The sequence below is a fragment of the Argentina anserina genome, chromosome 6 (assembly GCF_933775445.1).
Source record: "Argentina anserina chromosome 6, drPotAnse1.1, whole genome shotgun sequence".
Taxonomy (NCBI): domain Eukaryota; kingdom Viridiplantae; phylum Streptophyta; class Magnoliopsida; order Rosales; family Rosaceae; genus Argentina; species Argentina anserina.
The window spans coordinates 26546440-26572537 of NC_065877.1; the positions used below are offsets into that span (position 1 = coordinate 26546440).

A 26098-nucleotide genomic window follows, 5' to 3' on the forward strand; every position below is an offset into this window, starting at 1 on the left:
ACTAAACTTTCTGTAGTCAGAGGATGCGTGTGATGAATTCAGTGAATTAGAATAAATTTATGGGATCCCACAATAACTCCCTGTGGATTATGCCAGCCACTGTACAAAATTTAATAAGTTATCTGAGGTGCATAGACAGTAGGTTAGTATAACAACATCAGGACTGGAACACTTTTTATTTTAAGAAACTAATTGTAATTGATTGCGTAGCTGCGGAGAAGTTTCAAAATTCAAGGAACAATCCTAGCAATATATGTTAGACACCCTCAATTGACCTTTTACTCGTAAACAGTAACCAAATTCATTACATCCTGTTGCAAAATATTGGTCCCTCTGTTTAGTAGACAGACGTGAGGAAAGTAATCAATAATATCCCTAATATGGTAATGTCTGATAGAAATAAACAATTTTTTTGCATCAATAACAACATTCAGTCGGTGCATTGACTCTTATTTTAGTCATTGGTTGTTGTAACTATATGGTCTACCTATATTGCTCTACAACTTGTTTCACTATACCATGTTTTTTGGTTTCATTTTCTTTTCCTTGGTTTCTGTCCCTGATCACTTGTTTTCTCAATTTGATCTATGCTGCGAGTATTATGTAATTATTTATGTGGTGAAAGTGGTTTCTTCATCTGTGCATGGGTTGCTTGCGTTATATTTTAGCCATTAAATGTTCTTAAAAGTATTTTCTGGCACATTTGCAGGAGATTAAGGTGGCGGAAAGTTTCAGACTTTTTTCCACAATTTCAACTTCAAATCGTGATGTATCATGCATTGCAGAAGGTTTGTGACCTTTTCCTTTTTGGCCAAAGGCTCAATAGTTGTACATAGCTCTTTGTCATGCAATTTAGTTCTCGATTAATTGTTTGGGCATTGAATTTTTATCGCTTAGTTTGCACAAGTAAATCGGACAACAGAGTTTATAGATTATTATTGTTGCCTTATAGAGAAATTGGTGGAAATTTGAAATGATCCTTTTATTCTCATGTTTTAAGGACTTTTCTGTTTCTTTAGTTGGCTGGACTGAAATGCAGTTGTGTTGGAATGAGTTAGTTAGATGTTCACTTCTTTTTGTCTAAATGTTGGAGCCTAGCTATTCTAGGATATGGTTTTTTATTTTTCACGGCTTTTACTCAATTTTTTGTTGATCTTGCTTTTTATGTGTGTTTATTCATATATAATTTTTTATCTTTTATTTTTTATTTGAAGAGAGAATCTAACATTGTCATCCATTTTGATTAAGAATGGGTTAGCGTTGAAACAAGTGTTTATATATATATATATATTTAATTCATCAGTTCACGTCGAATTCTTTTCCGGCAGGTGGGAGTTCACTTTCTGCTGTTTGGAGGAAAGTGATGGTTGCACCTTCAACTATTGATGACTTGCAAATGATAGTGAAAGTGTGTTATCCAAGTTTAGAGTCTCTCACTGTCAAGCTCACAGGTTTGCCCTATAACATGTTGGAAATTGTTTTGTATAACATGATTCTCACAGACTGCTGACTAATGCCTGTTCCAGAAACTCTTGGAAGTGTCAACTCTGTCATATTACACCAAATTGGCGGATATCAGCAAGCAAACTCCGCTTCTGGTAGTTACCCAAGTAGATTCTCGTCAAGGTAAGTGGAGTTGGACTCTAAATTTTGTTTAATTCATGTGGATTTTTATATTTACTTTCAGCGGATTTAATAATAGGGATCTCCTTAAGTGGTGCAAACGCATAGAAGGGCTTAAGTTAAGCTTTTATGGAGATAATTTGGATTGTGATGCGAGAGTACGCATCTATGAGGAGGTGATACTTGTATAGCTTGCTTCTTCTTTTTTTCCTTTAATATTATTCATCACTAAAGGTTGTGAGCATTGTCGTGTGGTAACAGGCTGTAGCCATATTCGCTGCTTTTTCAACATCTGTGAGAAGTCGATTTACTATAATGAAAGAGATTGCCAGATTGTGGGAAGTGCCATCAGATTATTCAGATACCTTGTATCCTTCTAACAAACACAAACTCCAGGTCTAATTTAATTGCAGTGAAGTTACTTTATTTATTTGGTGGCATCATCAGTTTCTCATAATACGATGTGTACTGCAGGAATTACTCTTGGAATTAAGAGTCTCCCTCCGACACTCTCATAGCACTGTTAGTCCTGAGTTTTTCCCCTTGTCTTGATTTTTTTTTTGGTGATAAAATTTGAAAAGTTGACTAGAGTTTGATTTCTTATTTTCTATGTACTTTGCAGTTATGTGGAAAACGGAAATCTTTTATAGATTTAGATAGGTCCATTTGTTTGCTCGAGAGACTGGCTTCATCAATAAAGTGGAACGAGCCTGTTCTCCTGGTTGGTGAAACTGGGACCGGGAAGACTACCCTTGTTCAGGACCTGGCTGGGAGGCTTGATCAGAAACTAACAGTTTTGGTACTGTCACTACTCTCCTTGACCATTTTTTTCCTAATATATGGTAATCACCTTATGTGTCCTAAGTGTGAATATGTTTTTGTCAGAACTTAAGTCAGCAAAGTGATGTCACCGACTTATTAGGGGGATACAAACCCATGGATGAAAGTTTTGTGTACCCTCTACTGTGTAAGGAGTTCGAGCATCTATTCAAGAAATCATTTGCTGTTAAGGTACAATATGTCCAACCAAACATTCTTTGCTTGACTGCTTGCTCGTTAGAGTGCTCTTATAACTCGTGTTGCTTATGCTCATATGCAGAGTAACAATGATTTGCTTATGGATATGCATGTTTGTCTTACCCAAAAAAATTGGGAAAGGGTTAGAAAAATCTTTATAAAGGCTGTTAATCATTTCCAGAAGTCTGTGAAAAAAAGGATGGAGTTGATAAAAAAACAAACAATTGATTCAGTTGAAGAGACAGGAACTGAGTCTCGTAGAAAGCGGAAACGGATGAAACCTCGGACTGATGAAGAAATCAAAGCCTGGGAAAATTTTAAATTCAACCTAGAGAATGTACGTGGAATGATATTTTCATTTGTAGAAGGAGCGTTTATCACTGCAATGAAAAATGGTGAGTGGGTTTTGCTTGATGAAGTGAATTTGGCACCTCCGGAGACCTTGCAGAGGATTATGGGTGTTCTGGAAGGAGAGCATGGGTCACTCTGTTTAGCAGAAAGAGGGGATATTAGTTATATAGAACGACACCCTAACTTCCGGGTATTTGCCTGTATGAATCCTGCTACTGATGCTGGCAAGCGGGACTTGCCATTATCTTTAAGGAGCAGATTTACCGAGTATTTTGTTGATGAGGTTTTAGATGATAAAGACCTGGAACGGTTTGTCGAGGAGACTTTTGGAGACTTAAAACCGAAGGAAGACTTAGTAAAGAAGATAGTGTGCTTTTATAAGACAGCGAAGAAACTATCTGAAGAAAAGCTACAGGATGGAGCTAATCAGAAACCGCAATATAGTTTAAGGTCTCTTTACCGTGCTTTAAAATATGCAGAGGAGGCAGAAAGATATTTTGGATTTGAAAAAGCAATTTATGATGGGTTCTGTATGTTTTTTCTCACTTTGTTGGATAGAAGTAGTGCTGTAGCCATGGAGAAAGTGATCTTAGAACATTTGTTGGAGAAGAAGACTCCAAAGAGAGTTTCATATGATCGTTACTTGTCAAAATGCTACACCGTTGGGGAGAACTCTAATGAATTTAAAAAGAAGTACATCATAACTGCAAGTGTGGAGGAGCACCTCAGGAATCTGGCTCGTGCTATTTGGACAAAAAATCAGAAGTATCCTGTTCTCTTGCAGGGTCCTACATCCAGCGGCAAAACTAGCCTTGTCCGGTATCTTGCTGCAGTAACAAATCATAATTTTGTACGGATAAATAATCATGAACACACAGATTTGCAGGAATATCTTGGTTCCTATGTAGTTGATATTTCTGGGAACCTCGTATTCCAAGAAGGTGTGCTGGTAAAAGCTGTACGAAATGGCGATTGGATTGTCCTGGATGAGCTTAACTTGGCTCCATCTGATGTGCTGGAAGCATTAAATCGATTATTGGATGATAACAGGGAGCTTTTTGTGCCTGAGCTGCAGGAAAGTATTCTTGCACATCCCAATTTTATGCTTTTTGCCACCCAAAATCCACCCGGTTTGTATGGTGGTCGTAAAATGCTTTCTCGGGCTTTCCGCAATCGTTTTGTAGAGATCCATGTAGATGAAATACCTGATTCCGAGTTGAGCACAATCTTAGAGAGGCGGCGGCCTGGAATATCTCCAAAGATGGCCAAGAACATGGTTGCTGTAATGAAGAAATTGCAAGAGAAGAGGCAGACAAGCAACATTTTTGCCGGGAAACATGGGTTTATTACTCCACGTGATCTGTTTCGATGGGCTGATCGGTTCATAGAACTTGGGGCTAAGCCAGAGGATTTGGTCCGAGATGGTTATTATCTTCTGGCAGAGAGGTTGCGCGATGAAGGTGAGAAATGTGTTGTTAAAATGGTTCTGCAGGAAACCTTCCTTGTTGACCTTGCTGACTTGTATGGTCAGGTACCTACTTTCTTCTCCTTATTATTTATGTTTGTGTTTGCACATCCTGCTTTGAGATTCTTTGACTTTTCATGGGTTTGAACTTGTATTTGAATTTTATTTTTTAGTCAGCTTGCTGCGTATCACTGGCTTATTTTGACGTTGGGTCACGTCAATATCCTCCCAATTAATAAGAATTATTATTTCACTTAAGTTGTAGTCTTTACTATGTTTATGGAAGAAATTTCAAATCCCCTTCTCTTTTGGTTAGCAGAAGATTACTAGCTGTGATAATTTTTTTTTCTGAATATCACAGTAGTTCCTTAGTAAATCTTCTTCTAATTTATTTATTTTCATTGCAGGAGCATGTTCCTAACTTGCCTAACTGTCCTGAACTACCCGAGAGCCTCAAGTATGTACTTAAGTTTTATTTAGTTCTAGTGTTTCTGATTGTTGTACGAATACTTTTTTCACTCACACTAGTGATTATGTACAATGTAGTGTTAGTTGGACAAACAGTATGAGAAGATTGTACTTTCTTGTGGAGCGTTGCTATAGAGTGAAGGAGCCAGTACTTCTTGTTGGTGAAACAGGGGCTGGAAAGACCACCGTCTGTCAGTTACTGAGTATTATTTTGCATTCAAAATTGCACATTTTGAACTGTCATCAATACTCAGAGACCTCAGATTTTCTTGGGGTTGGTTATTTTCTGTATTCTTTTTGCAGCTTAATTTTATTCTTATTTGGTATTCTGCTGCAGTATTATTTCTGCAGACGCTTTAGTGTTTTGTAAAACTGTAGTCTCATTTTACTGTAGAAAATGGTGGTAGTTGATAAACTTTTTTGCAGGGGTTTTATCCTATTCGAGATAGATCAAGACTAATGTCAGATTTCAAGGAAGGAATTGAAGAACTGATGACTGCAGAAGTTTCTAAACGCTTCCACCTGTACCCTGTAAGCATCTTATGATTTATTTTCTATTTCTACGGCACCTGTATGTGGAATGTGGTATTAATTCAGACTTGAGAGTGTGCTAAGGAAATGTGGACTATATTGGTCTAGGTGTGTAGGTGCTTTCATTTATCCTCTGCAAGGAGATTCAACAAATGGGATTTTTTTTTTTAAAAAGTATTGTGTCATCTATTTATGAAAGCTTTCAATTATTTCTTGTGAAAAGGGCGTCTATCTTCTTACTGAATTGACGGTGCTACCAATTCTGGGTTCACCAAAATTTGAGTTTGCTCTTGTGGAGTTTTATGTAATATTATTGTTTTCTCATGTATTTCTTGTTTTTGTAGGGTCTCTCTTCAGACATAGGTCAAGCCTCTTCAGTGCTGTCATATCTAGACAAGATGTTCAGAAATCACAAAGGCAGTTCTGATGTCACGAATGAAGATATAAGGACTTTACAAGAGATGATGTTCAAGCTCTCAAAGATGCACCAAGAGTGGAAAAAGCCTTTTACGTGGCAGGATGGGCCCCTCGTTCAGGCAATGAAGAAGGGTGATCTATTTCTCGTGGATGAGATTTCCCTTGCTGATGATAGCGTACTTGAAAGGTTGAACAGTGTCTTGGAGCCAGAAAGAACTCTGTCTTTAGCTGAGAGAGGAGGTCCTGATCTGGAGGAAATTGTTGCTCATGAAAATTTCTTTTTGCTTGCTACAATGAATCCTGGTGGTGATTTTGGCAAGAAGGAACTGTCTCCAGCTCTTCGTAACCGGTTTACAGAGATTTGGGTGCCCCCGGTAGATGATATAGCTGAGCTCAGAAGTATTGCATCAAAGAGGTTGTCCTCCGAGAAGCTCACCTGCATCCTGGATCCTATGTTGAGTTTTTGGAAGTGGTTCAATGACCTAAAACTAGGGAGGATGCTTACTGTGAGAGATCTGCTGTCTTGGGTTGACTTTATCAATGTAACTGAAATCACATTGGGACTTCAGTACGCATTCCTTCATGGTGCGTTCCTTATTTTGCTTGATGGACTAAGTTTAGGGAGTGGGATTTCTAAAAGTAATGCAGCGGAGCTACGAGAGCAATGCCTATCGAATCTTGTACTGCAGATGCAGGTGTGTGGTTTTCTTTTGTAACTCTTCTTTTCCTGCTTAATCTGTCTTAATATGTTAATACATTATTGAGTTTTAAATGACAGAAGGATGTTTTTTTTTCCCATTCTCTTCTTTACCTCCAAAACTATCAGTTTTGAGTGTGTGATATCAGTGTTTTCACGATAAATTAAATCTGACCGTGCTTCTGGATGGTATAACAGGGCACTGATAAACAGGCCTACCCAATGCAAAATTTTGGTTGGGGTGATCTTGAAACAGCTAGAAGCGATTTGGGTAGTAGTGATACCATGCAGTGTGACAACAGGTTTGGTGTACATCCATTCTTCGTTGAAAAAGGTAACTATGTCTTGCATGATTCAGACTTCAGCAAAGAAGATTGTTTTTAGTTGTCGAAACAATGACACAGGATATGTCTAGCCTACCCCTGCTCACTCATAAAATGATTCTGAATTCCACACTCTTCTTGATGGTTGTTTTTTGTTTTTGATATTTTCGATCTGCTGTCTTATACATATCGTATTGCATTACTGTGTATAGGTTCTGAGAATTGTGATGCTGAAAATTTCGAGATTTTGGCACCAACCACCAGGAGAAATGCCTTGCGTGTTCTACGAGCTATGCAGCTTTCGAAACCTGGTAATTTTTTTCTTCCATGTGTGCCTCTTCTCAGTGTCCTCTTTCTATTGAGTTGTTCTGTTTGTTTTTATTCTTACCTTTAACATTCCCAACTGTTTTATGCATTCCAGTTCTATTAGAAGGTAGTCCAGGTGTTGGAAAAACGAGTTTGGTAGTTGCCTTGGGAAAATTTTCTGGTCACAAAGTTGTGAGGATAAATTTATCTGAGCAGGTATGCATTTTTCTTTTACTTGTAATGCTATATTCATTGCAAATGTCTGCATCACTCTCTTCTTGCCTCTTCCTTGCATCCCATGATGCTTCTTCTGCTGCTGGTGCAGACGGATATGATGGACTTGTTGGGATCAGATTTACCAGTTGAAAGTGATGAAGGAATGAAGTTTGCCTGGTCAGATGGAATCTTACTGCAGGTTAAAACATCTCAATTTGTAGATTTTACTTCGTGACTCGATTTTTCATGATTCTTATTCTTATGAGCAACTCTTGCAGGCATTAAAAGAAGGTTCTTGGGTTTTGCTTGATGAACTTAATCTGGCACCGCAGTCTGTATTGGAGGCATATTTCTCATCCTTTATTTTCCCCAAGTTACTTATCTTGCTTTTATTTTTGTTTTTCTAATTTATTAATTGATGCTCATGATTGTTATTGGGGAAACTATCTTCTCAGGGTTTGAATGCTATTCTGGATCATCGAGCTGAGGTCTTCATACCAGAGTTGGGCTGTACTTTTAAGTGTCCATCATCGTTCAGAATATTTGCTTGTCAAAATCCCTCTCATCAAGGCGGAGGCAGAAAAGGCCTTCCTAAATCCTTTCTCAACCGTTTCACTAAGGTACTTGTTGATTTACCTGCATGTGCATCTGATGCTTATATCATTCAATCAATTAATTCATGGCCTTCAAATTGTTTCAGGTTTATGTGGAGGAGTTGGTTGATGATGATTATCTTTTTATCTGTAGTTCACTTTATCCTTCCATCTGTAGATCTCTGCTTTCAAAACTTATTTTATTCAATAAACGGATGTACGAAGAGACCATGGTGCACCGCAAGTTTGCTCTGGATGGCTCTCCATGGGAATTTAATCTACGGGATGTGATTCGTTCCTGTCAAATAATAAAGGGTTTGAACCACTTTCTTTTCTTGTCGTGTCTCTTTAGTATTCAAGTAATTTTGGTGGTTTCTAAGATGTTGCATTCAATCTCAGATGCACCCTCAAAGTCCAAAGATTATTGCTTTTTGGATGTTGTCTATGTTCAAAGGATGCGTACAGAATCCGACAGGAGAAAAGTCCTCCAGTTGTACGAGCAGATTTTTGAGATAAAGCCATATATAAATCCTCATCCACGGGTTCAGCTTAGTTCTCAATACTTATATGTTGGAAATACTGCTGTAAGGAGGAGTTGTTCTCAGTCATCTGCACTCCCTAGCAATGCACTGCAGATTTTGCCTGTAATTCGTAAGAGCTTGGAAGCAGTTGCATGTTGTGTAGAGCATCAATGGATGTGTATCCTGATTGGTCCAGCTTCGTCAGGTAAGACCTCGTTGATTAGGTTACTGGCGCAGCTCACTGGAAACGTGCTAAATGAATTACATCTGTCATCTGGGACCGACATCTCTGAATTGCTTGGATGCTTTGAGCAATATAATGCCTTTCGGAACTTACGTTCAGTTATTTCTCAGATCAAGTTCTGGGTAAACGAGTTTTGCAGCTTGCAATTGGAGTCGTCAAACGTATCTATCATTAAAGATAATTCTATATCCAGATGGTTTGCCTTATTATCAAAGTTGGATGAGGACTCTGTTTCTTGTTTCACGTCTTCTCGTGTGGAGGAGAGAGAGAGATTTTCAAGCATTCTCACTCTGTTGGTTAAGATTATGAAACACTTAAATCTGGTCTTGGAGAACAATGACGTGTCGGTAAGTTGGTCAAGCAAAGAACTCGATAAGGTCAGGAACACAATTTTCAAGTTGCAAGAAGGATATGAGAGACGCTCAGCGAAGTTTGAATGGGTAACAGGCATACTAATAAAGGCTGTAGAACGAGGGGAGTGGATTGTCCTAGAGAATGCAAATTGTTGTAATCCTTCGGTACGCAAGTTCTCCTGTATTGATGATTTATCTTTTGTTTCTTGTTACTATACTGTTGTCCTATGTAGTCAAAAGTATCAATTCATCAATGTTTACTTACCTTCTCATGTGTTTTTTTTGCTTTTTTTTTAAAAAAAATCCTAGGTACTTGATAGAATCAACTCTTTGGTGGAACCCTCTGGATCCATAACACTTAATGAGTGCGGGATAATTGATGGAAGGCCAGTTGTTCTGCAACCACATTCTAATTTTCGCGTGTTCCTCACAGTTAACCCAAGGTTTGGTGAAGTCTCCCGAGCAATGAGGAACAGAGGAGTTGAAATATGTGTGATGCCACCATATTGGCTAATGGATGAGAATATGAGTAGTCGTGGAAGAATTGAGCTCAATGATGTGAAAAGATTTCTTGTTCTATCTGGTATTCCCTATTCTAAATTGGTGTGCGCGATGGCCAAATCACATATATATGCTAAGGATGAAGGATTACGCCTTAACATTAGTATCACATACCTTGAGCTTTCTCGCTGGGTTCAGTTGTTTCAACAACTTCTCAAAACTGGCAGCCAACCTTTATGGAGCCTACAAACAAGTTGGGAACATATTTATCTTAGTTCATTTGGTGACACCGTTGGTGAAAATGTTATCAATCATGTAAAAGATACATATTTATCCTTGAGTGACTTATGTGAATCTGGCTCATCTCTGTCTCCATATATGTGTTTGCCTGGAGGATTGCCGACGTCTATGACGCCTAGAGATCTTGTGTGGCACGCAAAAGAATCTTCTGTGATGAATAACTGCATGTACCTAGAGTACTTGGGGGCTAAGTATGCATCATACAAGTTACATCTGGCCAGGAATAGGTGCTCTAGTTACCAGAATTTACCTTCCTTGATGGGTATGATGATGGTAAGTGAAACTATGATTCCCAAGACTCCCCAGTTAAGTACTTTAACCCCCAGAGAGAATGCCGATATTGACAAGGTATTGGCAAGGGTTGAGAAAAAGCTATCATTTGCTGCCAACTGGGTGTTTGAACAAACTACTGAAAATGATCTCAAGCTGTATCTTCTGTCTTGTAGCTGGTTCCATTATTTGTTACAGCCCTTCTGTTACTTCTTTGATTCTTTGGTGAAGTCATTCACACTCACCATGGAGCATAAGATTTGGAAATATGTGTCATGTCATTACCATTTGGGTACATCTCTTTTCCAAGTAGATGTTAAAAAGCAGCTACTGCCGATGTTATCTTTTGAATTAGTTGATGCACCAGAACCGGAAGATGATATCAAGCTTCTCCAAAACGCCATGTGTTGTATTATGCCGCTGAGGGTTAGTTATCATCTGTGGATGTCTGAGGACAACTACTTGTGTGAAAAACCTAGCTGTTTTAAGGACGTTTTAAATTCTTTGCGGAAGTTGGAGGAGCAATTTATCAATAAGGTCCTTGATTTATCTCTCATAGAGTCTCCTTGCAATGCACGTATTGGGATGTACACTGACCTTCTTGAAGATCACATGTTATTTTGGGATGGTCTTGAGTCATCTGAATTTGAACTTTCGTTACTATCCTGGCATATGGTACTAAAGCGGGCTAAAAAGTTGAAGAATATCTGTCCACAAGAAGTAGATGACCTGATGGTACGTTGAAAGTAATATGCTATTTTACTTCTTCTGTTGTGTATCTTGGGCTTAATTTTTTTTCTTTTTCCTAATTGTCTGATATAGAAGGAGAGCAAGAATCTGGAAAAGATCTCGTCTTGGCGATTTCACTCGGAGAAGTCTTTGCTGTGGATTCATGGTGGTCACCCTGCATTGCCACGCTCTGCTAAATTATTTGAAAAGCAACTCCTGATTTCAGAACTTTGCGAGTCAATTTGGCCAACATCGCCCAAATTACTTGCGCATGGTAATAAAATTTCTTGTTGCTTTGGTTAATGCAACTTTTTTAGTTGAAATAATATGATCATTGATGTTTTATTTTACAGTTACAGTTAATGATTCTATTGGCTTTGTGTCATCGGATATACGTTCACGTGTTTTGGAAGGTAAGATCATATCCTACTTGCAGTTTCTCTTAAACACATTTATTCACTGATATACCATCTGAATTTCCTTTTAATATTTGTTATTCTTGTAGGTGTTTCCATCACATCATGCATCACTGGAAAATCTGATTCTGTTGAGGATGATGACCACCTTTTGACGCGGTTGAACGCTATTTACCAGGTTTTGGTTTGTCATATGTATCATTTCTTTTTGTCGAGAGAAAAATGTGCACATTATTCTGTCAATAACGTGCTAATATCTATTTATGTAATATTTCTTCCTTCTGCAGACGCTCCTGCAAATGTTTGAAACGAAAAGAATCAAATTGAAGGAGATTTCATCATCTAACAAGCTTTTCACCGGTTCAAATTTATCTCTGTGTTGTTCTTATTCAAATGAGGCACTAGGCCACAGATCTGGGTATGATACTTGGCGGGACACCTCTCCCCTAGTTGACAGCACCAGTTTTGCCCTGGATATGAAGCTACTTCTGGAGCTATCACATGTTCTTTCAATTGATCCCAAAAGAATGCAGCCAGTAAGATCCTCTATATTTGTATGCTCTTGGTATATATAGTTATAATCTATATATGTTTAGTGTTTCATTAGTTCTGATTTTTTGCTGATCAATTCTGAACCCCTTGGAGACAATATCAATTGTTTGTTTGAGACCATTCTATGAATTTTTGGATACCCAATTCTTCCTGGGTTTTGCTTTTCAAATTCTTTTTGTGGTTAAGTTCTTGTTTGATTAACTGTTTGATGGACCCAAGGAGAGATTGCTACCTTAGAATACAGTTCGTATTTCATTTCGATATCAAATGTTTACTTATCTGTAAACAACAGGTTTTAGCCAAAGTTTCTGGCCACCTGAAGTATGCCTTAGATTTCTCATTGGACTACTCATCAAGACCGCCTCAAGTGTTTTCGCCACATCAAAAGATTTTGTGGATACTGGATGAGTGGAGTTCAGTGAATGCAGGTAAGTGGATTTGCTGTAGATATTTTTTAACATGCTCTAGCATTTGAACTCCTAATCATTTCCTTGTGTTGCAGCAAATGTAAAAATGGTCAGTTTTGTGCTTGAACTGTGGTTCAGGTGGCATCAATCTTTGTGGAGCTATCGCCCTCTTTCAGTTGAGGTTAGATATCAGATGATTCTTCTGTATCGTTATGGTATTGTTATGTTTCATTGATGGACTTCCTCTTTTTTACAGAGTTTCTCAAGGACTGATGATTATAATATTCGTGTGCCTGATATGCTCCTTCTGCCCGTGGTAACCGCAACGGTCTCCGAGATAGTGTAAGATATTTATTTCTCTTTTCAGGATTTCTGATGATATTTTATATTTCCTTACTGATGATCCTATCTATCTGTAAAAAGATTGGGAATAAATAAATATATATAGCGCTTCTCGGCTGCGGATGTCCGGACGGTTTTTCCGTCTGGATTTCCGCCGTTTCTCCTCGATCCGACGCCGGCGACGCTGTTTCTTCTCGCCGGAGTGACACCACAACGACGGCGCGGATGGTGCCGGCCGTGCTCCCGACGCTCCTGTCTTTGCCGGCTGGAGCTGCAGTGCAGCCCATGCTGGCAGGTATCTCGAAATTTCCACACGTTGCCCAAAAACTTGAGGGGGGGGAGTGCGGCCATCACCATCTGTCCCGTCGTTGCGTGTCGCCGGAATCGCCGTATCTGCACTGTGCGGACGTCTGCAGCCGAGAAGCCCTGTATATATATATACATACACACATCTAGTGGAGTAAACAGTGTGTGTGTGTTGTTCTTCTGTTGTTTGGTCAATATTATACTGCTAGGTTGTTGGTCAAATAATTTCCAGTTATCTTCTAGCCGGTTTAAAGTCTTGCTGAAGAGGAGCTGCTTTCTCTTCATTATATGGACAATGTTTGACATTTGCATGATATTATATGCCATGCAAATTTTTAGTGTATATTTAAATAGATTAGTTTCATAACTCTGTTTGGTGTGCAAATAGGCAAAGCAGCACCTCTGCTATTCAGAATTATTATGCGGGTTCTCTAAAGCTTAGAGTGGCATCATCTAATCTTTGGCACAACTCACTCCCTGGAGCGAACTTACCTGATTTTCTACTATCTGCTGCCCACTCGTTGTTCCAGCAGGTAGACTATTTTCTATGACTTCCTCTGAGCTTTTGTTTCCGCTTTTGTTCTGTAGCTTTTTTCTTTTGTATTATATCAATTTATTTATGGAGTTCTCTTCATCTAAGTCTTCTGTTCTCTTGCAGATTGTATATGCGCATGAAAAATCTTTCAGTACTCACCAGTTTGCTGAAATTAAGTCTGTATTTGAGGTATGTTGTTTAACTAAAAGAGTAGTCAGTCTGTGCAGGAATGCTTGTAAAATTTGTTTACTGTTTTGCTTTTACCTCTTTTATGCTCCAAAATTGCATTTCTAAGACTATATAACCTCTCGATGCTGCAATTATCCATATGGGTATAGTGTTATACAATTCTGCATTTATATAATTCTTGAAACTGCATAACTGGTTATTATGGTAGTTGATGGTACTTATATGTAGAAGAAATTTTACACCAACCATATTGACTCTTCTAAAAAAATTGGAAACCCAGTTGATTTCTAAATTTAAAAAATGTTGACTGCACTCTACATGTTCTTATGCTAACAGAAAGGATACATTCTTCTGGAGTCTCTTCTTTCAAAGTCGATACACAATGGATTAAAAGAGTTGGTGGAAAACTTTATTGAGGGAGTGGGATCCTTGATTTCGGAATCAAGTCATCATGGGCTCAAAGAGTCTGTGGATAAGTTTATCAAGCCACTGCTTTATAACCTTTATCTGCCGCATTGCTTATCTAAAGGTCAGCTTTCTTTTACTTGTTTGTTCATGTAAATTTGTAATGTATAGCAAGCATGTTTGCCTATTCTTACTATCTTTCTGGAGTTTATTTTTCGTTCACCAATGTCTTACCTGTTTCAAGGGAACTAATTGGATGTTACCATGATATCATACTGATCATGGGAGTGGTTTCTTTTCAGCTGTATTTTCCTTAACTCCTCTTCATAGTTCTCATTTTTATCTTATTGTTGACGCTTAATTATTTTCTGACCCCAGATTTTCACTTCAATCATGGGTGTGCTTGGTTGCGGCTTGGAATATTACGTTTAAGACTACTGCTTAGCTCTGATGATATGGATCCTGCCATGAAATACTTTTACAAGCATTCACAGATAGCAGAAAAAATTTCTTCACTGAAACTTGAAATTCAGGTTGCCCTCTGTGATGATAATTCTCTAGTCCACTGTCAGTCTTTAAATATTCACTTGTTATTCATAGGCCAAGTTTCTGCAATTTATTTTCAAAATATTAAGTATTACTTGTATGGCTCTATGCATGTGTTTGTTGCGAAATAAGTTTGCGTTGGTTCTTTTAGTATGTAAAGTTTATCAATTGGCATATCCTGATCAAATAAAAGTTCAGCTTACCTGGGCTCTTTAATTTTTCCCTGGTTAGAAGAACATAAAGGTTAATCATTATTTTTTGTGTAGGTGCGACAAAAATGTGATTATTTAGCTGGACATATTGGTGACAGAGATGAAAAAAGGGTACAGAGATTGAAAAAGCTTGAAGTGGATTGCAGAAAGCTGCAGAGAAAGGTTTTTAATTTTATTATGTATTCAATTACAATACCAGTGATCTAAATTTCAATGTGTTAGATAAAGCTATGGTATTTTCCAGATCTCGGTGTATAGCAGTTCATAACTTACATCCCTTTCGAGTTTTGTTCAAGGCATTGGGGAATGGGTAAAGCAAAAAACTTTGTGGATAGCTCATTTTTAGGTTATTCGGGTGTTAGACATCGTAGAATTGATATAGGGGATTAAAAGATTGAGATAAAGTTTTTGATCTTTATGGTCTTCAGTTACCACATATTTTCATGGGATTTTCATGTGATTTGCTGGCTGTGGGGACTATGACATCAGTGGTTGTTAGCTTTGTGGGGTCGAAACAAAGTTACCACTGATCTTGAGAACAGGGAGGGAGTACCAGTTTTTGTCATATACTCTCCGGTAGTAGTATACTGCTGGTTCTTCTCTTAGTTGTCCTTTGCTTTTAACTAATGGTTATTTTTTTCGTGCCTCAGATCATCTTCCGCTCCGATTTTCGGAAATTTAAGGGGTTAAAACATGAATGTGACAAATTTCTTGAACGTGTCACCTCTGATTTATTTTTTCAACATGTTACAAATGAGAATGCTGCCATAAATTCACAACAGCTTCTAGATCAAGGCTCCAACTGGCAGGTATAATCATGAATATATGTTGATAGTAATCCTTTTTTATTTCTTTTCTACGCTGTGGAGCTGTTACTAAACTGCTAATTTTTGTTCGCATTATTTGGTTCCCAGCAAATGGCAACTGGTTTTATTGAACAACTGTTATCAGAGAAGTACATCGAGTACAGCGACTTTGTTCAACCCATTCTGGTTGCATTATACGAAATGAAATTGGGCTTATCACTGATTCTTGCAAATGTACTACAAAAAAGAATCCTTAAAAGAGTTCCGCTGGACAATACAAATATGATTTTGGTACGTCTTGGACTGTTTCAAACATTTAATGGCTTCAACTTATAGGTCTTGTGGCTTTAATTATTTGACTGAAAATTCTTGCAGGGATCTATTTATTCATTTATGAGGTTCCCTAGGGTAGCTACTTCCAAGATCATTTCTGTCAACATAAACAGCGTTTCCAGTGACTTTCCTTCTTTCAAGTTGGATATCCCAACAATCTTTGATGCTGGCGATATAGAACTTCTGGAGAAGTTGCTTACCTCTTCCAGCGACGTTGGGTCTATTAATCGAGTATGATTTTGTGCTACACGTGTTTTGTTCTTAGAGTCTCATAGTGGTTGTCCCTATTTGGCTTGTTCCTGCTGACTTTTTCTTCTAGTTCCGTAGTATGATCATCGCGAATTGTGGATGTCAGTTGTGATTCTTACATGCTTCTGTTTGTAGCAGGTGTCTGTTACACAACTCAAAGGTGCTCTATATCAAAACATTCTTGTTCGTGTTGCCCATTTTGTTACCAACGCAAGACTGATCGATTGTGAATCTTTTAAGGTCTGGTTTTGCTTTTAGTTGTCAATGTTATTTTTGTAACTGTTTTGGAAGTGCTTGCATCTGATTATGTATTTTTTTGAATCAGATATTGGATAAGATATTTAGTGAATCTGCCGAGCATTGGATGAGTACAAAGATTCACATGAAAGCCAAACAAGACTATGCTTCTCAGCAATACAAGTTTAGGGCTCGTGCATTTAATCTCGAGAGTATAATTGAACTAAATATATCATCTCTTGAGACGTATGCTAATGAAAGATTTTTGGAATGGAAGGATTTTCTTGCTGAAGAGGTAAAAAATTTCCTTAGTAAATTTATAATGGTACATTTTTCTTACTTTTCTTTTTTCCTTCTCAAAAAACTCAGGATGAAGTCTTGAACGAACAAGGGAATTCGGAGGAAGAATTGGACTATATGGAGGATGCTAGTGTGAAACACGTTGTTGACATTCACAATCAATTATTTGGGACAAGTAATCTAGTCGAAGCGGTAAGAATTTTTAGAAAGTCAATGGAAATTCACTTTTACTGCTGAGAAGTTCTCATATTTGGAAGCCCTATGTCGTGTTAGTTAGTATATTAATGGCTTCTTTTTTCCCTTCTATATGCGCCATTCAGTTAATTGTCTGGTGACCAAAAGATGAAACTCTTGTTTAATAGACAATAACTTTCTTTTGACGTGGATGTTAGTATGGTACAATATGATTCGGGAAAAAGTTATTGGTTCCACCATTCTGTAAACTTCAGAATGATATGATTCCTATGAAAAAGTAGTGCCCTTGTTTTCTACATCTCTTATTGCGATTAGAACTTTTAGGTATTGTAATGATTTTATTTGTTCAATTCAGCCTGGTCATTATCACATCCAAGATTCGGATAGAGTTCTTTCATTCACTGCTTCACATACACTTGGAGTGGGGATGCTTAAAGGTATGTTGGTCGAAAATTCCATTTTTTTTTGTGGGATGTTACTACACTACTTGTTTGCATTTTGTGAACTCTCTTCTCTTTCCAGGTTTAGGGTGTGCATTTCTTTCTAGTGTGGATGCCCAATTGGTGCCAGAGAATTTGTTTCATATTTGTTTGGAGCATGAGCAGATATTCAATTCATCGAACAAATCATCCTTCAGATACAATTTTTACAAGGTCTGGATACATCAAAGCAGTCATCTGGAAGATTAATTGAAGTTAAATCAAATATTGATTTAATTTGTTGTGTGATTCCTTCCCTATTGCAGGATCCAAATACCACAAAGATGTATGAAATGGTGGAAGCACTTACCCCTCTTCAGCAGCGAATTCGTTCCCTTTTAAATGAATATGAAGATCATCCACAGCTTCTGAAAATATTGGATATAATTGAAATGCTTTTGAATATTCCATTCCGCACCTCCTTAGCTAAGGTATTGTTATGACTTATGTGTTTTTTTTAGTCATGTTAGAAGTGGCTCAATGCTTTTGTCGCAGGGATATACTTATTGTTTGTTTGAGATTGCTTTATGTTTGTATGTGTGCCTCAACATATGTCTCCATGATTTTTTTTTTGTTGCTAATTATCTTATGTGGAAACTGGCAAGAATTCTACTATTTAATATTTGTTTTTATTTTTCCAGACTCTCTCAGGATTGCAGTTTTTAGTTAGATGTCTGGATTCACTACAAGATGGCTCAAAATTCTCTTTTGCTGGTACCAGTTCTTGCTCAATAAACATTTCCTTTCTTTTCTTAAATATGCTGTGTTATGTACTTTTTCTTTCTTTCTTGTGACTGCTTATAGATCATGTGATGGAGCCCATTTATGATCTTGTGAACTCATGGAGAACGTTGGAGTTGGAGTCATGGCCAGCATTGCTTGACGAAGTGCAGGATCAATATGAGATCAATGCTGGAAAGGTAAATCCTCGACTGGGTCAGTCTGGCTACTTCATTTGGGAATGTTGAAATGCCAGTTTGGCTAAGAGCTCAGATTGTCTACAGGTTTTTGGTGAAATCATAAACTAGATCTAGATTACGTTAAATTTGCACAAAACCAATGTGTTTCAGTGCTATTTGTGTATTGGCTCACATTTCAATTCCTTCTACATATCAAATGAATGTTCAGATTTTACAGTCGTAATAGACGGAAGTCTGTAGCATAAATTATCAACCAACTTACATGTGTATACATTAGGTTCTCTATCTTTGGCGTCATGAACTATGTTAGTCTTTGTATCAAAGCTGCCTGCATTAAGTTATAATTTGTTTGCACCTAATTTATTTCACTTTTTTTGCAGTTGTGGTTTCCTCTTTACTCAGTTTTACGAAAGTGTACTTCTCAAGAGGCTGCTGTCCATAAATTATCTACTATGGAAAGGTATGTTGAGAGTAACTAATTACTTGAGCAATGAAGTTGTGTTATGTCTCTTTTAATAATCTTTGAGGTATGTGACGCCATTGTAACTTTACAGTGTGGAGGATTTCATTCGCACATCCAGCATTGGTGAATTTAGAAGAAGACTTCAACTTCTTTTCGCTTTCCTTGGCCAAATAAATGCCGGTGTATGTCTGGAAGTTTACTCAAGGTAAATATATGAATACTTCAAAGATTCCTTGCTGTTTGATTAAAGATTCCTTGCTGTTTGCCTCGTCCCCACAACTTACAGGTTATAATTTGTGCAGTTGTGATGAAAAAGAAAATGAGGAAATTCTGTACAATGCATTTGGGTATTATGTGCAGTTTTTACCAAAGTGAGTGGCTAATAAGTAATAAGTTGATGCATTATCATTAGTACTCTCTCTCTCTCTCTCTCTCTCTCTCTCTCTCTCTCTCGGGAGCATTGATATATAATCTATTCATTTTAGAATTATCACACACCTAGAATCCGTTAGAAGTGTTATTGGGAAGAAACTCGAAGATCTTCTCAAGCCATATCGCTGGGAGCTTCGGGAGAATTCTCAGGAGTCCAAGAATGTTAGTGAGAAGAAACGCGCAGTTCTTCTGTCCCTTGAAACCTCCAAATCGAAAAGGCAGAAGCTCAAGAAGATTATACAGGAGTACACTGTAAGTACACATGAACTCTTTGATCTATTCTCATACGTCAGCTTGAAGTAATTTCTTGAAAAAGAAGAAGAAAAAAAAGCGGAATTCTTGATTAGTGATCCAACTGGCAGTGTTCCTCGAACCAAAATTTGTAACTCGATAATTTTTCCCTCAGTATTTACTCCTATGCAACAGCTTAATTGTTTCATCAATGGCTTCACAAATTCATTTTTGTATGTTGAAAAGAAGTGTGCGTATTAGAGTTAGTATTTTGTACATGGTCTCATAAGGTAAAAATAGTTTTGATTAGACTTTTGCTAATCACGTATTTTGCACAACTATGGTGATTAGACTTTTGCTAATCACGTATGTGAAATTATGATGCAGAAATTCTAATGTTGAAAGTGTTTATAATGTATTTATAGAGAAAACATTTTGTCAAGTAGTCTTGATCGTGGTTTATTAACTACACTAAGTAGTGAAGGCGACTATACTCCCTAGTCATGTACCTAGTCAAGTGCTTTCACACATTACAAGAAGCAATATAAATCATGTGTTTTGCTGCCTATATAGGTTCTGCTGGAACAACCTGTGGTTGTCTTCCTTGAGCAAGATGCTGCGAAAGGAATTGAAACTTTTTCTCATCAAGGTCATAGTTCCATCTTTGATGATGTCAGCAAAAAGATTAAGTTGATGGATCCTGCTTTTGATTGGGAAGTTATCAATGATGAAGACAGGTAAATCATCTTACTTTTTAATTGTATCTATATGCTTCATTTAAAAGTGCAAGTAGTCTTCTAATATTTTGGGCATGATTACTTTATAATAGGTTTGTGTGGTATACTGGTTGGATCGAGAGAGCAGATTCAGTTCTGCGGAAATTACAGCGTGGTATATTAATTGAGTTTGGACATAAAGATTCTGAAGGTGCTGCAAGTTTTTTTCCTTTTTTCTTTTTTAATTTATTGTTTTCTTATCGTTTCTTTTTCATCATCCTTGCATATATAATGTACTTCATTCTGAGGTCTTATTAACTCAATGCTCACTAGTTACAGGAATTTCTAACCAATGGAGTGCTGTGTGGGATACACTTCAAAGAATAATTAAGAAGGCAATGGATTGTTGTGAGCTGTGGAAGGAGGCAAACAAGAGTCAAAAGAAGGGACGGTGTTTTTCTGACCTTCTGAATCTATTAAAAAGCAGTGGTTTATCCAGAGATGTATTTAGTGAGGTATGAATGTTATATGGTACTGTTAATTGGTTTGTCTGAGGACACTTTATCTCAATCTTTACGCTTATTGGCTTTTTACTTGCTGATTTGCATTTGGTAGGAAGAAGTTAATTCATGGTGGTTCGTTGAGCCATCATTTGATGTTCAGCATTTGCTGCTGACACCAAGTAGACTGCCCCATCTTTCTGATACACCTCTTCCAACCAACTTTCATTGTAATTTTGTTACGGAATGGAGGATGACCAATGCATACTATTTCACAAGTGTAGAATCTGTTCTTTTCACGCACCAACAGGTAAATATACACCAGGTTCAAAAGTGAGGCTTGATGTTTTGTGTTCTCCCGAGGTTTTTTGTTTTAATATCAGACACTTTGCAGGTTGGTATACCAGACCCTTATCTGCAACAATTCATCAAGATACAACAAGATCAACACCGAGCTGCTAATAAGTTTGCGGAGAAATTAAGGCGTTTGAAGGAATGCATAAGTACTTTTGAAAAATGTATTCATTTTGATGATGAAAATGGTAGCAAGTGCTCTATAGGTCAAAATCAACATGCCACATTGGAATGTGTGTGGCAGCAGAAGGTACCTACTTAGCTTTGGATCTCACTATCCATTTATTTGATATGTTTTGACTTTACTCATAATGTATGTCATGTCGCAGCATCTATTTGATAGTCTGTATGCGATGACGCATGAAGAGGTCTTGTTGCTGAAGATATTTGAGAAAACCCATTTAAAGACTTGTCATACTATCAAGAATGAAGTGAATGATTTTGTTGCCTCTGTTGAGAAATTTATACCAGAGGTCCAAAAGTCTAAGGTCTGTGTTTTATGCTCCCTGTGTGTTCTAACTTCTAACTGTAAATGTGGTAACTTTAAAACTAATTTTTTTTTTTGCATAATTGTAACAGGAATCCTTAGACAACTATCTTCTTGGCTCAGAGAGAACAATTCAGCCTTCTCAATCATTCATTACTTCAAAGCAGATGGAAAAAATGGTGATTCAAAATTTTGACGTTATAAGGCAATTTGAGGCTCATCTTCTTGCTTGCCATGACCAAGATGTGAAAAGCTCTGTCAAAGATATTTTGCTCCATCATCTTCTGGAAATATTTGAGAAGGTACTTCTGAGTTTGTCCTTTCCTCTTGATTTGATCTTTATCTAATATTGTTGGTATGTCAAATGGATTTTTTCGATCAGAGTTGATTGTTTCCTGAATATAAATTTTAGACACTATTGGAGAGGAACTCAGCATTGTTTGTTTGGTTTAATTTTTCAGGTGAAATTGTTGGAAGGTGTATTTCATTCGGCGATGGACAAGGAAAACAATTCAATCAGTGAACCTGATATGGACGATTACTATAAAATAGATGCTGTATATCAGCAAGCTGTAAGAAGTACAAATGAACATATTGTCGGAGCTATGCAGAAATTGGGTTCACCAAGTAATGGCCTGGTTCATCCGGACAAGTCTATGGGGCAAATTACCTCCTGGGAAAAAGTATTTGACATATTTGTCGAAAATCTGAGCTTGGACCAATTATGTGATAAGCTTCAAAGAACAATTTTTACTGCCGTGAGTTCGATCACATTTTATTTTTGTCTATATGTTACTTACTGAATGAATACCCAATGACTCAGCTTATGTGGTATCATCAGGAGAAAATGGTGAATCACAGGGGTGGTGAGTCTAGCAGTATACTTGTCCAAGTTGAAGCTGATTTTAGGCAGATGCGCCTTTGTTTGGACATCTTCATGGATTTTGGCCATGCTTTGTTGAAAGAGCTTTTGGCTATGAGGAAAACTGTAAGTTGGTCTTATTTGAATCTTCATCTTGAGTTTATCAAATGTGATCTCTTCTTGTTCGTCTTATTTTCATTGTTGAACGTCGTGGTTGTTTTATTTTACTACACAAGACTAATATTATATTGAATGGAAGTTGTCCATTTTTGTTTTTTTATTTTTAAAATGTGTGGTTCTTCAGGTTCTTATCTTAAATATGCACGCTTGTGTGCAGGTATCTCTAACGACTCATATACTCGCGAATCTTCTAGCTTTATATTCAAGGGGACCTGTAGTATGTCCTGAGGACAATGTGGATGATGCTACTCGTGATGGTTCTCAAGAACAAAATGGAACAGGTATGGGGGAGGGTGTTGGACGGACGGATGTCAGTGATCAGATTACAAATGAAGACCAGTTGATTGGACAACCAGAAAAGGTATTGATTTGAGCACTTGATATATTCAGAAAAAAAAATTGGTGGTTTGCCTTGAGCAGTTATTAATTCTCCTCTCATTTTCTCAGCAGCCTAGTGACGAAAAAGATGCCCCAGCTCAAGTCCCAAGTAAAGATGATGAAGGGATTGAGATGGATCATGATTTTGATGCTGAGAAATTTAATATGAGTGAGGAATCTGAAGAAGATACCGATCCAAATGATGATGAGGATGATGAGCAGTTAGAGACTGAAGTTGGAGAAACTGGGGAAGATGGGACAGCGGTTGACAAGAAACATGGGAATAAGGATGAAGATGAAAATCCCAATGACGCAGATGAGAAGTATGATCCTGGGAGTTCTGTTGTTGATAAAGATGCAAGCTCTAGGGAGCTAAGACCAAAGGGAGATAATGATGCCACTGATGAACTGGGAGAGCTTAAGGACGAAGTTAATGAACTGGAGGGTGAAACTGGAAGCCAGGATGACCCCACGGAGAATGGTGATGAGATGAACCAGGATAAACAAGCAGATATGGAATCTACAGAATTAAATCCTGATGGTCTTGATGATCTTGATGGGATGGATCCAAATTCTGCAGTAGATATGGAGGCGGATGATCCTGAAATGAAAGATGAGAATTGTACACATGAAGATGATGAAAATGCTACACATGAAGACGACGAGGGATGTCCAACTGATGAAACCATGGCAGAACCAGATGCAATGGATGAAAAAATAGATCAAACCTCAGTTAGGGATGACTCTGGTGGAGATGTTGAAGAAAATACTGAGATGAATTCTGGCATGAGCAAAGATGTGTTCGAACCAGGATTATCAGACTCCATCAGTGGTAATGTGCCTAATGCAGAAACTCCGACGCAACTAAAATTTGACTCAAATACTTCAGATGTGGGGAATGTAGCACCAGAGTCAAACTGGGCAACTAGCAATGAAGTCAATAATGAACTCACTCCAATCAGAGATTTACCTTCCAGTAATACATCGGAGATGAATATGATGACTTCTGACTCATCAAATAATGGCAGAAGTGCTGGTGAGCTGCCAAAAGGTCAACAGCCTGAGCAAGAAAGGCCATCTATCTTTAAAAGTCAACCAAATCCTTACCGTAGTATTGGGGATGCACTGAAGGAGTGGAAGGAAAGAGTTTCTGTAGATCTTCAGGAGGGTGATCCAGAGGCGCAGGATGATATAGAGAATGAAAACGTGGAGGAGTTTGGATATGTTCCTGAGTATGAAAAGGGGACTGCTCAGGCTTTGGGACCTGCAACGTCAGAGCAGGTTGACAAAAATGTCACTGGTAACAAGACCAATGAAGATGGTAATTCAGCACACAAAGATGAGATTGTTCCTATGGAGATTGAGAAGCTACCAACTGAAACAATCCCTAACAGGAGTTCTGACTCGATCCGTAAACATAAGGTAGAGGATCAGATTGATCTTTCTGGTCTAGAGAAACTCCCTGATGAGGGATTTCAGCGTAATCATGATAATGATGGACCTGAAAGGATGGTCGAGGATGTGGTTTCTATAGAAAAATCATATTTGATTGATGACCTACATCAGCTTTGTAAACTGTCTGTAGAAGATGATGACATGGGGAAAGCACAAGATCTTGGGGAGGTGTCTGATGAAGTTAAAACAAATGCCACTGCTCTCTGGAGTAGATATGAGAGGGTCACAACAAGGTTGTCCCAAGAGTTGGCTGAACAATTGCGTCTGATCATGGAACCTACCTTGGCCAGCAAGCTAGAAGGAGATTATAAGACTGGGAAACGTATTAACATGAAGAAGGTAAATTAAAGATAGCCCTATTTGTATAGGTTATGTTTATTTGCATAGTTTGTTGAATATTCGTGTGATGTTATGTTTATATATTAGGTGATTCCCTACATAGCAAGTGAGTACCAGAAAGATAAAATATGGTTGAGACGGACCCGCCCTAACAAACGTGATTATCAAGTTGTCATTGCCGTTGATGATTCCCGCAGTATGTCTGAGAGTTGTTGTGGGGATGTTGCTATTGAAGCTATGGTGACAGTGTGTCGTGCAATGTCACAACTGGAAATGGGCAACCTTGCTGTTGCAAGCTTCGGAAAGAAAGGCAACATCAGGTTGCTGCATGACTTCGATCAGCCCTTTAATGGAGACGCTGGAGTAAAGGTTGGTAACCTTTCTTATCAATTTTACATCTAATAATTTGACAATACCTTTTGGGGATGAGGCTGAATTTACTTTTGTGATGGCCCAGATGATCTCTGGTTTCTCTTTCAAGCAAGAGAATACTATTCTTGATGAACCAGTTGTTGATCTGTTAAAGTTTGTGAACAACAAGTTAGACGCAGCAGTTGCAAGATCAAGACTCCCGTCTGGAAGGAATCCACTACAACAGCTTGTTTTGATTATTGCAGATGGTCACTTACATGAGAAGGTAACTTCTATTTTCTTTCTCTCTTGACTGGCCAACAAGCTATTAATGCCGCTTGTCTTGTTCAATTTCAATGTTTCTTTAGTTCATTATCAATAATAATCCAAATGTGCAGGAGAGGTTGAAACTTTGTGTTAGGGATGCATTGGCGAAGAACCGCATGATTGCCTTTGTGCTTGTTGATAACCCACAAAACCCACAGGATTCCATCATGAAAATGCTTGTAAGAATCTATACTTTTCTCACTGTTAAATTTGTGTATCTCTCTAAAATGCGTCTTCTTTTCCAAATAAGGGGATCTGTTTCCAGGATTTAACGTCTGTGCCATGTCCTGTAGGAAACATGTTACGAGGGTGGGGAGGTCAAAATTAAAAAGTACATGGAATCCTTCCCCTTCCCGTACTACATTGTACTAAGAAGTATTGAAGCACTGCCTAGGACTCTTGCTGATCTACTAAGACAGGTAAATCATTTAAACCTTTTTCATATATTTTTGTTCCCACCTGGGGTTCCAGTTGTCTGAAAGCCTCTTCCTCTGCTTTGCAGTGGTTTGAGCTCATGCAGCAGAGAAGGGACTGAAATACAAGTAAAAGCAATTATGATCCTCAACCAGAAGGAAAACGAAGATTTTGTATAGTAGATCATGATACATGTAGAGTACGGGAAAATACTATGCTTGTATTGGAAACTGTTACATTTTTAAACTGATCATC

The 26098-nt window shown here is 37.9% G+C and overlaps 1 protein-coding gene across 6 annotated transcripts in view; it reads left to right on the forward strand.

Annotated features, from left to right (window-relative positions):
- Positions 1–26098, forward strand: part of LOC126800472 (midasin) — a 31311-nt gene extending 5213 nt beyond the window's left edge. Inside the window, exons 9-74 of one of the 6 annotated variants that reach the window (XM_050527842.1) lie at positions 710–788; positions 1329–1451; positions 1527–1626; positions 1703–1799; positions 1885–2019; positions 2098–2145; positions 2246–2422; positions 2509–2634; positions 2723–4522; positions 4864–4913; positions 5003–5198; positions 5351–5455; positions 5800–6567; positions 6768–6903; positions 7105–7203; positions 7314–7414; positions 7524–7613; positions 7693–7758; positions 7870–8034; positions 8115–8322; positions 8407–9290; positions 9435–9573; positions 9607–10931; positions 11019–11199; positions 11279–11338; positions 11431–11519; positions 11629–11877; positions 12186–12321; positions 12396–12481; positions 12557–12642; positions 13337–13481; positions 13607–13672; positions 14009–14201; positions 14456–14610; positions 14890–14997; positions 15486–15644; positions 15750–15932; positions 16017–16205; positions 16359–16463; positions 16549–16755; positions 16830–16952; positions 17311–17392; positions 17478–17608; positions 17701–17865; positions 18076–18148; positions 18239–18354; positions 18735–18814; positions 18909–19022; positions 19120–19188; positions 19303–19501; positions 20054–20217; positions 20310–20407; positions 20530–20711; positions 20812–21006; positions 21091–21300; positions 21380–21538; positions 21630–21839; positions 21999–22295; positions 22379–22525; positions 22737–22940; positions 23027–24751; positions 24839–25120; positions 25209–25388; positions 25501–25608; positions 25723–25848; positions 25932–26097. In XM_050527842.1, coding sequence (XP_050383799.1) covers positions 710–788; positions 1329–1451; positions 1527–1626; positions 1703–1799; positions 1885–2019; positions 2098–2145; positions 2246–2422; positions 2509–2634; positions 2723–4522; positions 4864–4913; positions 5003–5198; positions 5351–5455; positions 5800–6567; positions 6768–6903; positions 7105–7203; positions 7314–7414; positions 7524–7613; positions 7693–7758; positions 7870–8034; positions 8115–8322; positions 8407–9290; positions 9435–9573; positions 9607–10931; positions 11019–11199; positions 11279–11338; positions 11431–11519; positions 11629–11877; positions 12186–12321; positions 12396–12481; positions 12557–12642; positions 13337–13481; positions 13607–13672; positions 14009–14201; positions 14456–14610; positions 14890–14997; positions 15486–15644; positions 15750–15932; positions 16017–16205; positions 16359–16463; positions 16549–16755; positions 16830–16952; positions 17311–17392; positions 17478–17608; positions 17701–17865; positions 18076–18148; positions 18239–18354; positions 18735–18814; positions 18909–19022; positions 19120–19188; positions 19303–19501; positions 20054–20217; positions 20310–20407; positions 20530–20711; positions 20812–21006; positions 21091–21300; positions 21380–21538; positions 21630–21839; positions 21999–22295; positions 22379–22525; positions 22737–22940; positions 23027–24751; positions 24839–25120; positions 25209–25388; positions 25501–25608; positions 25723–25848; positions 25932–25964 — 14886 coding nt within the window. In that variant the 3' untranslated portion in view covers positions 25965–26097. Of the gene's footprint in view, positions 1–709; positions 789–1328; positions 1452–1526; positions 1627–1702; positions 1800–1884; positions 2020–2097; positions 2146–2245; positions 2423–2508; positions 2635–2722; positions 4523–4863; positions 4914–5002; positions 5199–5350; positions 5456–5799; positions 6568–6767; positions 6904–7104; positions 7204–7313; positions 7415–7523; positions 7614–7692; positions 7759–7869; positions 8035–8114; positions 8323–8406; positions 9291–9434; positions 10932–11018; positions 11200–11278; positions 11339–11430; positions 11520–11628; positions 11878–12185; positions 12322–12395; positions 12482–12556; positions 12643–13336; positions 13482–13606; positions 13673–14008; positions 14202–14455; positions 14611–14889; positions 14998–15485; positions 15645–15749; positions 15933–16016; positions 16206–16358; positions 16464–16548; positions 16756–16829; positions 16953–17310; positions 17393–17477; positions 17609–17700; positions 17866–18075; positions 18149–18238; positions 18355–18734; positions 18815–18908; positions 19023–19119; positions 19189–19302; positions 19502–20053; positions 20218–20309; positions 20408–20529; positions 20712–20811; positions 21007–21090; positions 21301–21379; positions 21539–21629; positions 21840–21998; positions 22296–22378; positions 22526–22736; positions 22941–23026; positions 24752–24838; positions 25121–25208; positions 25389–25500; positions 25609–25722; positions 25849–25931 lie in introns of all 6 variants that reach the window. The other 5 variants (XM_050527840.1, XM_050527838.1, XM_050527841.1 and 2 more) reach the window with 5 other exon arrangements.